General features: G+C 45.3%; 1 protein-coding gene across 1 annotated transcript in view; it reads right to left on the bottom strand.

Moving 5' to 3' along the window:
• DNAH9 (dynein axonemal heavy chain 9) overlaps positions 1 to 18,199 on the bottom strand; it is a 359,765-nt gene that overhangs the window by 140,405 nt on the left and 201,161 nt on the right. Inside the window, exons 42-44 of the mRNA XM_062215967.1 lie at positions 12,130 to 12,291; positions 7,995 to 8,191; positions 397 to 559 (exon numbers count right to left, since the gene is read on the bottom strand). Of these exons, the coding sequence (XP_062071951.1) occupies positions 397 to 559; positions 7,995 to 8,191; positions 12,130 to 12,291 (522 nt within the window). The remainder of the gene's footprint in view (positions 1 to 396; positions 560 to 7,994; positions 8,192 to 12,129; positions 12,292 to 18,199) is intronic.

Raw genomic sequence — 18,199 nt, 5'->3', positions numbered from 1 at the left:
TATCCACTCTGCCTGTCAAAAAAAAAAAAAAAAAAAAGATAAGCTTTTTTTGGTACAATTTTTTTTAACCCGTGCATAGTTTTAAAAATTTTTTTTTGTAACACATGTTTTCTGCCATCTTTTTGAAAAACCTTTTAAATATGTGCTTCTGGCATGGTTAAGAGTTGGGGTCCCACAGACACAATGAGGGCAGCTGAGCTCTTGCAAAGGCAACCTTGGACAGGCCCCTGTTCTTGGGCTGAATAATAATAATAAAAAAAAGCCACTTGCAACATCAGCCCAAAAGGGAGTAAAGGGGAGGTTCTCGGCAGGGTAATCGTAGAACTAGTAACAGGGGCTTGGGGGTGGACGGACAGGAGCCAGGTCTGTACCCCGACGGCCGCCCAACCCACTTACTTTGAAGTCGAGGAGCTGGTAGCCCTTGCGCAGAGTGATCTGGAAGACCTCTATGGAGCTGATGAAGGCTGCCAGCCTCGTGAGGCTCTGCTTGCCGCTCCCACCCACGCCAACCAGCAGCGCATTTCCCCTCGGGGACTCCAGGATGCGACTGATGTGACAGCTGCAGACAGGGAGCAGAGGGACGTTGCTGTGATGGGCCTCGCTGCTGCGGGAAGCCTGGGTGGTGTCTGAGTGAGAACAGGAGCCTCCCTTGGAGGCATGTCCTGGGCTGAGCTCTGGGAGACTGTGATTAGATGAGCCTTAGCCTGGCCTCACCGTCTTGGGCTGCGGTTGACACTGCTTTGCCTGAAGCTGCAGTTCCCGTGGGTGGCCCAGGGGGAGAGAGAGGGCGAGAAGGCAGCAGGCTGGTGGGCAGGATCTGAGTGCATACGTGACAGCATAGGGGGGCGGAACCCAGAATCGCCCTCTTTCCTCTTCCCAGCCAAACTTGACTCTGCCCCCACCTCCCCACTTCACCGTGAGCTTGGTTTAGAAGAGGAAAGTGTAAGGTTTACACCTAAAACAGTGTGGGGGGAGGCTAGAGGATGAATCAGATACAGAACAGGTACAGAAGCTCAGCAGGATAAGAACAGGGCGCCCCAACTTCATTCTCTCTTCCTCCCTTAATCCTCCCAGGACATCCAAGCCTCTAATGAATATCCGTGGATTTTTATTGTCACCCACATCCTAGTCCTAGGCCTCTGGGCTCTTCCTGTCACTGCCTTATGCTTCGCAGCACTCAGTGGGCAGATTTCCCCCCTGGCCCTGGGGAATACCCCAGGCTTCCTGCTGGGCTTAGACCAGGCCTTCCAGAGGAAATCTCACCTCCATCAAACCTGTCCAAGGCCTTTCCCTCCAGGATACCCGAAAACCTTTTCTTCAACTCCCCTCAGGTGCTACATTCTTTATGAAAACAACCCTTATCCCTTTTTTCTTTTCTCCTCTTAAAGATAACGCCTCACTCAGGAATACACACCGTCCCTGACTGGTGGTAGTTTGGTTGACGATCTTTCAACTTTACAAGGGTGCAGAAGTCATATACATTCATTAGAAACCAGTCTCCCAACCTTGGATCTTGATTTTCTCTCCAGGCCAGTGAGGTGTGGTAAACTCCTTTCTTTTCAGGCTGGGCAACAGAAACAGCCAACACTCTATCATGTGCTGCGCTGTGATGCCTATTAGGTGAGCTGGATTCATTTTGGACTTATAATATTTTCAGCTTATGCGTTTCTCAGGACTGAAGCCCATCATCAAAGAGCAGCTATAAACACTATTGACATTAATTATATGTCCTTCTGGATGTTTTTTCTAGTGTCTGTATGCTTATAAATATATATATTTGTGTATATATATATATATATATATACACATCTATGATACCTGAAGGTTCGTGTTTTCTACCCTATGCATTTTAAATTTTATTTATTTGAGAGAAAGAAAGATACCTCCAATCTACTGGTTCACTCCCCAGATGCCCAGAATGGTTTGCAATGGCCATGACTGGTCTAGGGCCAAAGCCAGTAAGTAGCCAGGAACTCAACCCAGGTTTCCCACATGGATGACAGGAACCCAAGTGCTTGAGCCATCACTACTGCCTCCCAGGTTTTGCAGTGGCAGGAAACTGGAGCCAGGAGTCAGGAGTCAGAACCAGGAGTCAAACTTAAGTACTCTGATGTGGGGCATGGGTGTCTTAGCTGCTAGGCTGAGGACCTACTCCCTACCCTTTGTATTTTAAAAACTGGGTTTACCTTGACTATTGAGGACAATGTTTTGAAATCATTTTTTTCCTTTTAGCAGTGTATTGTGATTGCTTCCCTATGCCATTAAATGATCTGTTAAACCATGCTTTTGATGGTGGGCAATATTGTGTATGCTATTGGTAACAAGAATTGGGCAAGCTGTTTGTGTGCCGTGGTCTATACTATTGGAAATTTGAGTTATTTCCAATATTTTTCAGCTCTAAATAATGTTTTTTTTAAAAGTTTATATTTCTATTTTCTCTTGGTAAATTCTTAGAGATGAAATTGCTGAATCAAACAGTAAGATGATGTTATGGCTTTTGATGTGTACTGAAAAGCTATTCACTCAAGATGGAAGTGTCAATTTGTGCTGTTCTTAAAAAGAACTGAACAAAGGTGAGTCTCTTACAGTAGAGGGTGAAGATAGATTAGATTATGTCTGTTGAACGTGTTAAGTCAATAGGATCAGGGACCCATAACACAGTATTTAAGCCATCATAGAGAAATGGAAACAGAGGAAGAGATGATGGGTGTTGGTAGTCTTGGAATCAAAAGAGTATGAGGGCTGGTGCTGTGGCTTAACAGGCTAATCCTCCGCCTTGCGGCGCTGGCACACCGGGTTCTAGTCCCGGTTAGGGCGCCGGATTCTATCCCGGTTGCCCCTCTTCCAGGCCAGCTATCTACTATGGCCCGGGAAGGCAGTGGAGGATGGCCTAAGTCCTTGGGCCCTGCACCCACATGGGAGACCAGGAGAAGCACCTGGCTCCTGGCTTCGGATCAGTGAGATGCGCCGGCCGCAGCGGCCTTTGGAGGGTGAACCAATGGCAAAAAGGAAGACCTTTCTCTCTGTCTCTCTCTCTCACTATCCACTCTGTCTGTCAAAAATAAATAAATTAATTTTTTAAAAAAGAGTATGAGAATAAGAAATTCTGCGATGTTCAGCCAAATGGAGCACAGGTTACATTAGAAACTTAATTGCACAGATTACAACCCCGGGTCCCTGTCTTGTGTTAATGAGATCATCATCAGAAATGCCATATTCAAATTAAATAATGATGGAGACACTGAGGTTTAAGCCCAATTTAGAAGAAGGGCTGGGGGTGGGGTAGGTAGTTTTGGTGGGTGGAATTTGACATGCTAACAATATGTAAGTGCCGTGAGCTTAGAGGACAGGGTTCATGTTGAGCCTGGTTTGCATTTTCTTACTACAAGTTTATGGCATACTCATTGCTTCACCTCTCCTATGGGATGTACTTGTGCTTGGAAAAGAACCCCTAGCAGGTGTGAGTCTGCAAGTCTCAGCAGCAGCATATCATAGGGCTGGCTCCCAACCTTTGTTGACACTGGGTCTTAGATTTTTTAACCTTTGCTGATTTAATGACTGGAAATATTATGGCTTAATCTTTTGATTTCTAAGGAATTGGACATTTTTCATGCTTAGTAATTTTATATTTTGTGGATTTTCTGTTTATGTACATGTGTATGTCCTCTTTATGTCTGTTTTGATTTACTTTCCAGTTAATCACTTTTGCCTTTTAGTTTTCTTTTAGGTGTTTTACATTACATAAATTTTTAGGACTTAAAATAGTATCCCAGTAATTTTTGTGTAGTTTAAATTTATTTACCTAAATATTCCAGAGTTGATCTACATTTAGATTTTTTTGTGTGTGATTTTACTTTTACACTTTAATTGTGATTCATACACTATTTTTGTTGTTAAAGTTTTTTTTTTGAAAAGCAGAGTTATATAGGGAGAGGGAGAAAGAAGATAGATCTTCCATACTCTGATTCACTCCCCAAATGGCTGCAGTGGCTGGGTCTGGACCAAGGCGGAAGCCAGAATACTGGACCTCCATCCAAGTCTCCCATGTGTGTGTCAGGGGCTCAAGCACTTAGGCCATCTTCCATTGCTTTCTTAGGCTCACCAGCAGGGAGATGGATTAGAAATGAGCAGCTGGGACTTGAACCGACTCACTCTCATGGGATACTGGCATTGCAGGTGGCAGTGGCTTAACCTGTGGTGTCACAATACCTCAAGATACTCTGTCTTGTGTCAGATAGATTTGCATATCCCTTGCTCTGTGTTAAGCCATCATTTCTGGATTCCTAAAAAATGCCTGTAGGTTGAGTCCCCTGAAGGAATCCAATAAAATTTTGTTACATTGAAATAAAACTAGCCACGCCTTATGTTCAGCCTCCCCAGGGGTATGCACACAGCATTCATTATGCAAGGTGCAAGGGATCTTTTGCTCCGTGTCTATGTTAGATGGTTCCTGATGGAAGGAAAAACTATGGCGCTAGAATATCCAGGGCCACTCTTGGGATTCCGAAAAAGGAATGGATTAGTGGAAGAAAGAGAAAGGTGAGCTTAGACTTAGAGATGGTGCTGGATTGCCACTGGTTTTTCTGGGCTGCCCAACACCCTAGCCTCTTCTGGAAGACCTGAACTCAGTTTAGCATGGCCCATGTTATTCAATATCTAATGGGAAATGCATCGTTAGTGATGAAGTTTCCAGAGAAGAGTGGTTAAGTCTGCAATCGTCAGCATTAGGTTCCAGCTGGGGACTCATTAACAACCTCTGACGAGGGCACAGGACTCTGCATTTAAATTACAACATTTAGAAAGAAGATCAATATTCTAAAGGGCTCCTGGGCCAGAAAACCACGGCGGGCTAAGTTAAGCCCATTACTGAATTTCTAGGAGATTAAAAACAAAAGCTGAGGATGCAGCACGGCACAGCTGGAGGAAGCTGGTGTATTGATGACTACACACACACACACACACACACCCCTGGAGGACTGATAAGATACTTGGACAAAAGACGTAGCTCTGAAGCTCCTGTTTTGCTAAGGACTGCTGAGTGATTCTAAGGGGAATAAAAATAAGGCAGAAACATATATGGGGGGAGTGAAAAGACAAAAAAACCGAGGGAAAGATGTATGGAAATGATGCCAAAGGAAGGGGTGGGAAGGGGGAAGATGCAGTTTAAGGCTTTGAAAAGAAAGCAGAACAAGAATAGACTGAAGTGGGGAAGAAGTCAGGAGAAAATTGACAATGGTAATCTTAAGGAAAGTGATTGTGCAAAGAAGACCCTGCTATCTGTTGACTGCCTATTCAGCACAAAGTGTTTTACCTCAATAGTGGTGACCCTGCAACACAGAGGTACCCTCTTATTAGTCTCATTTTTCCAGGAAAGGAAGCTGAGGCTTGGGAAGTTAAGCGTTCTTCCCAAAGCACCTCAGCCAATGGGTGACAGGACCAGGATTTTTTTTTTTTTTTGACAGGCAGAGTTAGACAGTGAGAGAGAGAAAGAGAAAGAGAAAGGTCTTCCTTCCATTGGTTCACCAACCAAATGGCCACTATGGCTTGCACTGCGCTGATCAGAAGCCAGGAGCCAGGTGCTTCTCCTGGCCTCCCATGCGGGTGCAGGGCCCAAGCACTTGGGCCATCCTCCACTGCCTTCCTGGGCCACAGCAGAGAGCTGGACTGGAAGAGGGGCAACCGGGACAGAATCCAGTGCCCTAACTGGGACTAGAACCCGGGATGCCGGCACCGCAGGCAGAGGATTAGCCTGGTGAGCCACGGCGCTGGCAGGACCAGGATTTGAACTTGGATCTGGCTCTGTCTCCAGACGTAAGCCCTAAGCACTACACAGCCGTGTGTTATTGGGTCCAACATCAAAATAGCTGAAGGGAAGAAAGGCAAAGCTGGGAAAAGACATAAGGAACCAAAGAGAAGAAAATGTTAAGGACTCCAGTGCTGAGAATAACACAGCTAGATGAAGTCAGAATGAGCTTTTACCTCCTTAGACCACACGCGCACACACCCCTTCCATCTTGCCCTGTCCCTCTTGCACCTTGGACTTCAGAAGGTGGGCCCCAAGGCCTCCGTGTCCCAGGCACCGTGTGCAGCAATGAGAGGCTGTGAGATCTTAGTTCCATCTGCTTCTCCCTGTACTGTTTCGCATTTTTTTTTTTTTTTCTGTTTAAAAAGGGGATGCTTCTATTCTGTCTGTCCAGTAGAGGCAGCAGAGAGGAGTCCCTGAGCCCCAGGGAGGGGAAGAAAGGGCAGAACAAGGTTAAAGGAAGAGGGAGGATATTTTAACACAGGTATGCAGAAATTGGACATCCAGATATACTTCATTTTTTTTTCTCGGTTATTTTGCCACTCTGAAAAGCAGTACAGGCTTCTCTTTGGAACTCATCTTTGGAGCTTGATGAGCCTCAGGAGAAAAGCCAGTCTTCACAGTCAGCCATTATTTCCCCTAAAAACAGTATTAGTCAGTTTGATCACCTGTGTTGGAAGCCACACTGACTGAAGTCGGCTGATGACAGGAACGAGGAGAGAGGCTGTGCATAAAAGTCGATTGCTTGTGCTTCAAAAGAACCCGGTTTGTTAAGGATGAAAGGAGAGATGACTTAAATGGGCCACAGGGGTGGGCTGGTGGGAAAGGGGAGCCTTAACCCCCTCGGCCTTGGGAGACATGGGATGGCGAAGAAAGAACAGCTTCCCCTGGCTCAGGGATCCATCAGGGTTCAGTTAGAAATCAGCAAGGAGGCCAAGGCTCAGAGGAGTTGAAGGCAGAGCAGAGTTTTCTGGTGAAGACCAGGAGTGTCGGGGGTCAAGGTCGGGGGATGTGGAGGATTGGGAGGGCTGGTGAATGGGACCCCGATTGGGGACTGTGAGAAGTCTGGGGATAGCATAGTGGGAATGCTGATGAGCTGGGAGACTTGGTGTGGGCTCTCAGTGACTCGCTGAATAGCAATGATACTCAAAAGGACATTTGACTTTTGAAATATGAGAAGGCTTCAAAGATAAATGGAAAATGGACTTAAAAGATGGGTTTATTTGGGTGCAAAATTTTTTTTATATTCATGAATTATTTTTTAATATTTATTTGTATGAAAGACAAAGTGATATATATATATAGAGAGAGAGAGGAACAGGGAGAAAAAGAGAGAGAGAAATCTTCCATCCATGGGTTCACTAACTAAACGGTTAAAATAGCCAGAGCTGTTCCAGGCCAAAGCTAGGATCTGGGAACTCCATCCAGGTCTCCAACATGGGTGCAGGGGCCAAAATACTGGGGCTATCTATCCTCTGCTACCTTCCCAGGCACATTAGCAGGGAGCTGGATGGGAAGTGGTGCAGCTGGGACTCAAACCGGCCAGTGCTTGCATGCAGAATGCCGGCATTGCAGGCGGCAGTTTAATTCACTGCACCACAATACATGCCCCATTTTTTTCCCCCATAGTATACATTTTTCATGACCCTATCAGATGTGCGTACTTGAACAAAAATGCTATATTTCATTAAAAGAAAATTTAGCCTTTGTCTCTGGACAAAGGTAGCAATTAGGCATTTTATACCAAAAGTGCTCTGAACATATTTTATTTTTAAAAAGGATTACATTTGTGAATTTTACATATCTTGGAAAGTTTTTGAAATTGTATTTGCTTTGTAATGTTTACCAATGATTTATTTGCAAGCTGTTTTACCTAAATAAATGATGCTTCTTAACAAAAAAAAAATAATCTTTGGACCAGCATTGGGATAAGGATAGGAGTCCTGAGCTGTTGTGGTGTCTCTTTTATGATCTCAACTCTTTTAGCATCACTGTGGTCACACATAGGGATAGTGAATGGCAGACATCAAGTTCTGCCTGGGTTCAGCACTTTGCTGCCCCCATAAGGCCAGTGGAAGAAGCTGCATTTGTTTTCCTGGCCTTAGGGAAGGGTGTGCAAAGAGCCAAAGGAGACCCATGCCACTGAGAAGGGGAAGCAACTGAGCAAAGGTAAGAAGAGCAGCACACTTACACGTGGTGCACGGCATCCTCAAAGAGAACCAGGTCCATCACTGTGTTGACTTCGTTGTGGTTCTCCAAGGCTTCCACCAGGGTTTGGGTCAGAAGTTCCCAGGACTGGACAGGCATGTATTTGGGCTCACCGATTCCACTTGCAAAGTGGCAATACACGTTCAGGCTTTGGGTCTGCTCCATGACCTCTTCAGTATCCTGAGGATGAGATGTAGGAAAAGGGATCCTCCTTATTGATCCCCAATTTGGTTCTACAGAGTGGAGACACCTGGTTTTATTTATTTGTTTATTTATTTTTTCTGTGCACACTCCCTGAAAAATGCAGTGTGAGTGCTACCTCCAACACTTCCTCCCTCTCGAGAAGTCCTTGCATGTGGATATTTAGCACTCATGTACCAGCTCCGTGAGGTCATGGGTGATGTCGGCTATTCCTTGTTGGGTGAGGCTAGGAAATGGAAGATAGCAGGTGGCCTCTGCTTCCTGGATCGGAAGAGGAGGTGTAGACACACAGATGGGTTTCTCTAAGAAGGGGCACTTTCACCGGTGTTGGATGAAGACACCGTCCTCAGATGGCCTTACTGCTTCCATTCCAACGTGTCCTGAACCATAACAAAGCATGCTTTCCTTTTTCACAAGCAAATGCACACTGTAGGTTGCCACTCCCAGCTTCATGGATTTGTCCTGAGGGACAGAATGTGCTGCTGGCCATCCTTAGGTGCCTGACTTACTTATGGGGACTTTCTAGCATCCTGAAAGCTTTCACAGTAGACTCCCTTATTGAGAAAGCTTTCATAAGGATATGGACTTACTGTGTGTCAAATCTCACCCACAGGAGAAATCTGAGTTACTGTGTTAAATAAATGTCAAACATGAATTAACTTAAAACACATGGAGTCTCTGTCTCTTCACTCCAATTTATTCTTTTTTTTTTTTTTTTGACAGGCAGAGTGGACAGTGAGAGAGAGAGACAGAGAGAAAGGTCTTCCTTTTGCCGTTGGTTCACCCTCCAATGGCCGCCACGGCCGGCACACCGCGCTGATCCCAAGGCAGGAGCCAGGTGCTTCCTCCTGGTCTCCCATGCGGGTGCAGGGCCCAAGGACTTGGGCCATCCTCCACTGCCTTCCCGGGCCATAGCAGAGAGCTGGCCTGGAAGAGGTGCAACCAGGACAGAATCCGGCGCCCCGACCGGGACTAGAACCTGGTGTGCCGGTGCTGCTAGGTGGATGGAACTAATTTTTAAATTCATGTGGGAGGAGTCATAAGGAACGACTCACCTGTCAGAACCCAAAAACCTGGGACTTAAGGTAGGAAGAAAAGTACTAGAGAAGGTAAGTCCAAAAAGGGAACAGGATTTCTGAGACACAGGAAGGAAGTCATGTCAGTACAAACAGCTATCCCTGTCTGCTAGTCATTGCTCCTCAAGTTCAGATTGAAAGACCTATTTGGGAAAGAGGTAACCACCGTCAGGAGGACTGCCCAGGGCCAAAGTCACTGTAGTGGGAGTGGGGGAGGATTTAGTCTTGTAAGACCATGAGATGGAGTTCATGAAACCTAATTAGGGAGAGTGATGATGGCAATATCATACGGATGCTATAGAGGAACCAAGACTGCTGCTTGGGTAAAAGAAGAAAGGACTGGAAAGAGCCCTCACAAATCAAGGAGTTATTATATTTTGTACATGGTTTCATGGCCAAAGAAAGCAAACCTTTCTGGTTTTGTCAGACAGTGACAAGAAATACACATGCATTTGGATAAGGTGTCAGTGCAATGCAGGAGGGCTCTTCTGGTTAGCTTAGGAAAGCATTTCAGGAAGGAATGTGGGAATACATTTACCCACTTTGGGAATGTGCTGACATACTTGGAACCAGTTCCGATGGCAGTCAATTTACACTGACGATCCAGCAGAGGGGGAACAAAAGTATAGTTTTGAAAAGGTTGACAAAGACTCTTTGATCAACAAAACAAGTCTCCGATTTTATGATCAGAGCCATGCCGGGTAGAAGGGAGAAAAGATCAACTGACACAGTGAATCAAAGATTCTTTAATAGTGATGTTATTTCACACAGGGCCGTGGAGCAGAGCAGTTGAAACTTTGAGCGGTGGATACAGGATTGTATTGCTTGTTTGGTGGAAATTTGGCAACCTTTTCTTGATAGCAGTGTGAAGACTGCATGCAGACAGTTACTTCAGGCTAGCATTTGGGGAAAGATGATGGCAGGATTAATGATACCGGGTCTATAATCAAAAGGAGGTGACCTTCATAGAACGACCCACATAAGGGACTTTATTTCAAAGACTGAGGGTCTACTTTAAGGTGCTAGCTCAAGTCACCTGATGAAGTAGCCAAGCCTCACTTTCGGAGCTAACAATGAATATGTAAATTAGCCAGCACTACAGTGCTCAGAGAGGGGTGGGTAAGGAGTGAGAGTTCTCAATCAGGCCCCATAGAAGTGATGAGAGAAGTAGAAGAACTTAGAAGGTTTGACCTAGTAAAAAGCAGGTTGAAATACACTGCTTAAAATGCTATCAAAACATTCCAAAAGGCTGTGTAGGCTCTACAGAGTTAGGATCTTATCAAGAATAGATACGGAAATAAACCAAACCTAGTGAGTATAGGAAAAACACTGTAAACTTTACATGACTAGAATATTTCTAAGTATAAGAGAAGACAAACATGCAATAAATGTGGAACATACAGAGCTCTGATGAATAGAACAAACAGTGTTAAATGCAGGGTAATTTTGACATTAAGAAATATAATACGATTTCAGGTTGTGCTAATACTATCAGTGTGTCCCAAGGCATATTTTGTGGATCATTCATTATGTGAATTATTAATAGCTTTTATGAAAAATGAGTTTTAGGGTCTAATACATTTAAGACACGGTATATAAAATAGGGTTATTCATGATTCTGGGCTTTAATATGCTAAATGCACTGTGAATTTCCAAGAGACAGATAAAATATATAGCACTTTCTCCACTCATTTCATTACAGACAGCTTCTGTCCAAGGAGTAACTTGTAGTACAACGTTTAGCAGGATACATTTTGGGGAACATGGTAACGAAATACAGTATATAAAATATGGGAGGGATGGGCCGGCGCTGCGGCTCACTAGGCTAATCCTCCGCCTTGCAGCGCCGGCACACCGGGTTCTAGTCCCGGTCGGGGCACCGATCCTGTCCCGGTTGCCCCTCTTCCAGGCCAGCTCTCTGCTGTGGCCAGGGAGTGCAGTGGAGGATGGCCCAAGTGCTTGGGCCCTGCACCCCATGGGAGACCAGGAGAAGTACCTGGCTCCTGCCATCGGATCAGCGCGGTGCGCCGGCCGCAGCGCGCTACCGCGGCGGCCATTGGAGGGTGAACCAACGGCAAAAGGAAGACCTTTCTCTCTGTCTCTCTCTCTCTCTCACTGTCCACTCTGCCTGTCAAAAAAAAAAAAAAAATATGGGAGGGATGATCCTGCTTTTGGTAAGACCCAGCTGGGTCCTGTGATGAAAGTCAGATACCACAATTTCAGGGGTGGAGGGAAGAATTGATGGGAAAATAATGAAGATGATATGAAAGTTCTCCAGATTTGAAGCTAACCTATGTTAGACATGGCTAGAAAGATTACGACTATTTGGCCAGCAGAAGAAAAGATTCAGGAAAGATGAAATAAATGGCCTGAAAACATCTGCAAGTTTGTCAAATAGACCTAAGATTAGTGTTAGACCACTATTAGAAAAAAAAGCTCTGTTTTTGAAATTTCTCCAAATTTCAAAATTGTTCTGAATTTCAAGTCATTAGCAATTCCAAAATGGCAGCTGTGGAAAAGATGAGATTGTGTGACCCCAAGGATGCTGGACCTCATTGGAATGACCAGTCTGGGAGATGCTACTGAAGTCACATTGTACCACACTGACAGTAGGTCAGGTGATCTCTATGCACCTTTTCAACACAGAGGTTCTGTGATGAGTTTGTATCTATTCTTGGCCCAACATTTTTCACCTGGAAAAAATAGTGATAGAACTTCTTCGCTTATCTAATCTCTGACTTTCCCCAATTAATGGCCTAGTTAATGTTAATATTTGGGTGGTCATTTGCACAGTTATCATTATATTTCAGATGTAAAAGAAATCTTCAGGGCAATACTCACATCAAAAATTTTCTTAAGTGCTTCTGTCTGGATTTTATCATAAAGATCAAAGTCCTTCTCTTCCACCATCTTATCCCGATAAACCCGATTGGATTCATGCAGATAGAGCTTTACTAGGTCACGTGTGGATTTTACACATTCCACTGAGGAGAAAAGAATGCCCTTCAAGGAGAACATATAGAAAAAATAACATTAATAACAATTCATGGGGCCAGAGTTGTGGTGCATGGTCGAGCTGCTGCTTGCAATACTGACATTCCATTCTGGAGCAACTGTGAGTCCTGGCTGCTGTATTTCAGATCCAGCTCAATGCTAAAGCATCTGGGTAAGCAGCAAAAGATGGCCCGAGAACCTGGGCCATTGTCACCCACGTGGGAGACCTAGATGGAGTTCCAGGCTCTTGAATTTGTTGCAGGCATCTGGAAAGTGAACCAGTACAAGAAAGATTCTCTCCCACTCCTCTCCCTCCTTGTTCCCTCCTCCCCAAAACTCTGACTTTCAAATAAATAAACAATTCTTTTAAAAATTCAGACTACAATAGCTAAGAGAACTTTATGAAATCTTTTTATCCAGCCTAGAGTGATGGGTTGGGAGAAGCTCCCTGGAGTATTTAGAGCACTTGCTGAATGGGGGCTTGTGTGGAAAAATTCAGGTGTTGGAGGCAGACATAACTGACCTCCAATACTGTCACTTCTACAATAGCAGTTGTGTGATTTTGGGCAGTGCATGTGACAGCTCACTTTTCAAACAGGACGAATAATGCTGACTTCTTAAAGGTCTTGAAATAATTCAGATTAACACACCTAAGGAAATTAGTATTGCCCATCTCACATACTCGATACATTGAAATTCTTATTTTGTTCTCATCATAAAACTATAACCACTATAATTTATTGAAGCCAGTATTGTGAAAGGCACTGGCCAAGAAACTTACCAAACAATGCTTTGAACTTTGTGATGATCCTTTGAAATAATTTTATGACCTACATTTTATGTAGTTTAGGGATTGGGATTGGGATTGAGGAGGAGAGAAAAGTTGCTCAGTGTCATACATTAAGTTGCTTTACTTCTAAATCACAACATTTTGAAACCAGTTTTTCCTGACTTTAGTGTCTGAAATTTTACCCACTATATTTTGGATCCTCACAGTGAGGGAGAGGTGGCTTTTCTGTTATATGTCAATTCCAAACTGCCATTTTGAAAACAATGGAGGGGCTGGCACTGTGGCATAGCACGTAGCAGGTTAAGCTGCTGACTATGGCGTCAGCATCTCATATGGGCACCAGTTCGAGTTCTAACTGCTCCTCTTCTGATCCAGCTCCCTGCTAATGTGCCTGGGAAAACAGTGGAAGATAGTGCAAGTGGCTGGGCCCCTGCACCTATATGGGAGACCCAGATAAAGCTTCTGGCTCCTGGCTTCAGCCTGGCCCAACCCAGGTCAGTGAAGCCATTTGGGAAAGTGAACCAGTGGATGGAAGATCTCTCTCTCTCTGTCTCTCCTCTCTCTCTCTCTAACTCTGCCTTTCAAAAGAAGAAATCTTTTAAAAAAAAATGATGGAGGTAGCAAATGGCTGTGTAAATTCAGAACTATGACAAAGAGTTGGAATGCATATAGCTCATCTTTTCAGGTCAATAATCCATTTACTCTTATCTGGTTGCATCCCCTTCCTGTATGCCACAGAGATGGTTCCAAATATTTACCATTTTCCTAAAATTCTTCCATCATTTCCCTCTGTTACTATTAGCCAATGTCCTAACCTTCTTTTTCACTGAAAATTCCAGCAAGTCCTCTAACTTCAAACTCATTTATTTTGTGTTTGTTCTTATTGATTTCTTTCTTGTCTTAGAAGAAAACAGATCATTTAACAATTCCTCATTATTCATTAATACCAGCAAAATACTATCCACATATTTCAAAATCTTTGCACCAAAACAAAGTTCTCCTTTAATTCATTTTTTTGTGTGTGAATTTTTTGAAGTTCTCTCATATGAGTAAGAAATCTGAAGACAAGATGAAGAGTTTTAGCAATGAACGGGAAGCAAAAAATGAATCAAATGGAACTTATTGAACTAAAATGACACTAATTCACAGTAGTAAAATGAACAACAGAAAGGCTAAAACATAACAGATACAGTGAAAGAGAGAATTAGTGGATAGGAAGAGAAATCAGCATGAAACATACAGTTTGAATCAAAGCCAGAAAAACCAAAAGAAAAGAGCATAACAGACACAAGAGACAGTGGGGTGGTCTCACATACATGGATTGGAAGGAGGAGGAGAGAAGAAATATTTGAGTGATAGTATCTATAACTTTTTGTTTAAAAGATTTATTTATTTATTTGAAAGGTAGAGCTATAGAGAGGCCGAGAGAGAGGTCTTCCATCCACTGGTTCACTCCCCAGATGGCCGCAATGGCCTGGAGCTGCGCTGATTCAAAGCCATGAACCAGGAGTTCCTTCCCGGTTTGCACGCGAGTGCAGGGGCCCAAGGCCCAAGGACTTGGGCCATCTTCTACTGCTTTCTCAGGCCATAGCAGGGAGCTGGATCAGAAGTGGAGCAGCTGGGACTCAAACTGGTGCCCATATGGGATGCCAGCACTGCAGGCAGCTTTACCCGCTACGCCATAGTGCCAGCCACTGTAACTTCTTTAACATTGAAAAAAGACATCAGGGGCTGGCGCTGTGCCACAGTGAGTTGCCACCCTGGCCTAAAGCACCGGCATCCCATATGGATGCCGGTTCTAGTCCCAGCTGCTCCTCTTCCTGATCCAGCTCTCTGCTATCGCCTGGGATAGCAGTGGAGGATGGCCTAAGTCCTTGGGCTCCTGCACCCGCATGGGAGGCCTGGAGGAAGCTCCTGGTGCAGCTCCGGCTGTTGCGGCCAATTGGGGAATGAACCAACGGATGGAAGACCTCTCTTTCTTGCTGCTTCTCCTCTCTCTGTGTAACTCTGACTTTCAAAGAAACAAATCTTTAAGGAAAAAAAAAAAGAAAAAGTTGTGATCTGAAATAAACCTCTTTCCTTTATAAGTAACTTATCTCAACTATTACAGTGATAAAAAGCTAATAATATACATAATTCTGATGGAGCAATGTTCACTATATATCCTATTTTATAAAGTTCAACAACAGGTCAAAGTCATTCATAGCGTTGGAAGTCCAGACCGTATTTAACCCTGGCAGGAGTAGGAAAGACTGGATGGGAGGAAGTGAGAGAGGAGTTTCTGAGATGCTGAGAAGGTTCTATTTCTTTATTGCAGTTGTGGTTAGATAGCTGCAGTTACTTTGAAATAATTAACCAAACTCTGCTTTCTGACTGTGAGCTTTTCTCCTGTTTGTTATTTTGTTATGTTTTAACAAACGTTCATTAAGAGAGAAAAGGAATCACACTAGGTTCTTTTGATTCCAGGAAAACACAGGTTTATTTTGGTGAAAAACTTTTTTGAAATCCACGGATAGTTTTTTCATAATACGCATCTCTCCGTGAGCTTTTTCAAGAACTTGTTGCATGTCTCAGCCTCTTTCTCCTTGCTGTCTCTCCTAGGGGAGGGGAGGAGAAAGCACCAGGCAGGGATTCTGACTTCTAGGAGTTTGTGTGTGACAGTGAGGCCAGCTCACAGTTGATGTTTCTAAACCCTGTCATGGTTGGGTGGCCAGGCAGACTGACAATTAAGGGCTGCGTACATGTGAGCATGTCAAGTGCAAACTCCGCACCATTTTAGTGATGGGTAGCCCCGAGATGGGAACCGTTAATGATTTCTGCTACTCAGACTGCTGTAAGATTCTCTTCTGATTTGGACACAGTGAGGGAAGTGAAGAGAGGGTCTCCGCACTACAGAGCCTTGGATCGAGCTGGATGAAGGAAAGCAACAATGCTGTCTAAGCAGTGCCTGTCTCCTGCTGGGCATCCACCCAGCCGCTTAACCTCTTCCATCAGGGCTTCAACTCAGCAGTCAGGGAGGGAGGGAGCAGAGGGAGACAGTGGCCAAGCTCTGAGTTTGGAATTTCTCTCTGGGGGAGGAGGGTGAGGGGCTGTGTGGGTAAAGGAAGGCAGCTGCTCCAGTGGGAGATGTACCTTCCCATGCTTGTGGCAGGTGACTGACAGCTGGCAGGTGCAGGGGCCAGGCAGGGATACAGAGCCCAGGGGGTTGCCACTCAGGCTGCTTAGGCCAGGGTGAGGGACTGGGGGAACAGCATGAGGCTTAGCTTCCATTCCAGTGTCTCTGCTCTCTGCTTCCTCCTTGACACTGCATCGATTGTCAGTGAAAACACCGTTGGACTAGAACAGCCTCCTCCTAGGAAGCCTGTTGTGGCCCCGGAGTCACCTACGCAGTAGGAATGAGCACTCTCGTGGTGGCTGTCAGGGCCGCAGATAGGCATTGTCATCATGCTCAAGGTACCGGATTCATCTGTAGCAGATTTGTCTTCTCTAAATTGAGAATCGTCAGTATTTTACCTTCTCTCCACTGTTGTGAGGGTTAAATTTGTTGATAGATGTAAAGGCTTAGAACTGAGGTCAGAAAGTGTTCTCAGTTAGTACAGACTAAGGTCAAAGCTTCCTAGGTCCCACTCCGGTCTTGAATGGTCTCCCCAGTTGCACCTCTCACCAGATCCCCTCCACCCCTGTCTGTCCCCACCAGGAAGCACTCATGCCACAACACCGTTTTTGCTTTCCTACCTCCTTGACCACTTGTGCTGTCAACTACTCCCTAGTAAGTTTTCTTAGCCGCTGTTGAATTGAGATAACAATGTCTGTCTCAAAGGGTTATTGTGAGGATTAGATGGCAGGGTGTGCAGGCGACAAGGCGACTGTCCAGGTAGAAGCTAAGGCTGGGTTGTCTGATAAAAGGAAGGTCACTGACCCAACCGCCCTTTAGTTCTGCTTCTTATGAGCAACCCAAGTTTGCTCAAATGGCCTTTACCTTTGCCTTTCCCATCTGGAAAATGTGGGTGGTAGCACTCCCATTCCAGGGGTTGCGGAGACAACAGAGAGGGATGGGTAAACAATTCCCCTTTCAATTAAAGCTCAACAAACGGGTTGGGTCAGCACAAGCTGTGCCACCTCCAGGCCTGAGAGCTGTAGAGCTGAGGGCCTCACAGGCCTACTGCTGTGGGTGTGTTGCTGCCTGAACATCACTTGCTTATGTTCCTCACTGGAAATTTGGATGAAGAGGATGATTTGGGGTGCTGGAAAGGGGCCTTGACCAGGAACCTGAGCACCTGAGTTTCAGTTCCCTCACTGGGGACAGTTGTGTGCTCTTCAGCAAATCAACATGGTCCCTGGTTCCATAGTTTTAAAATGAGTTCGTGTTTGGGGGCTACCTCTGAGACAGGAGTCCCAGGCCAGCCTCCTTGAGTGCTCAGACTTTCCCAGGCTCCGAGGCTTAGTGGCTCCACCTTCTGGTTAAGGCTCTCTGGTGCACAGCTCTCGGATCTGGGAACCAGTGTTAGGATGCTGCTCCTTGGAGTCTTGGCTGCAACGTGCGGCTCTGACACCCTCAGGGTTTGGAGCTTTGAATCCTACCTGCACAGCCAGTGCCCTGGACAACTTCCAAGTACCTGTGTTCAATGCTGAGGGTCACGTCACTTCACTTTGACACTTCCCTGTGCCGACAGCCTCTGCTCGGTGTAAAAGGCATTCTTCCCTCCATAACAGCTCTTTGCTGTCGTGGGGGAGGGGTCTCTCTGGAAAGGAGCTGCTGCAGACTCTTCTGCAGGCTGGGAGAGTTGTGGTCTCTACTACGTGAGGATGCTGCACCTGTCCTGGGGAGGTGAGGGCCTGGGTTTGCTGGGCTGTCCTTTGAGGTTCTGATGGGGCAAGCAGCGGTGGGCAGAGACAAGCCCTCACCACTCTGATGTCAGAGGGGTCTGAAATGGTTTGGGACTGCAAATGGACCTGGAGTTTTTAGGACTGGGGTCATCCCAGGGGCTGGCAGCTAGCCTATTAGGAGTATCAAGATGTGAGATGCAGGAAGCAAAGCTGTCTTGCATGCTTTGGGGAACTTTCTTTGACATCTCAAGAACAACGGATAGGATCTAGAGAAGGTTTTCTTCCTCCCTTGCTTCCTTC

The sequence above is a fragment of the Lepus europaeus genome, chromosome 18 (assembly GCF_033115175.1).
Source record: "Lepus europaeus isolate LE1 chromosome 18, mLepTim1.pri, whole genome shotgun sequence".
NCBI lineage: Eukaryota > Metazoa > Chordata > Mammalia > Lagomorpha > Leporidae > Lepus > Lepus europaeus.
The sequence above is the reverse complement of the archived record's forward strand: the minus strand, read 5'-3'. Positions and strand labels throughout refer to the sequence as shown.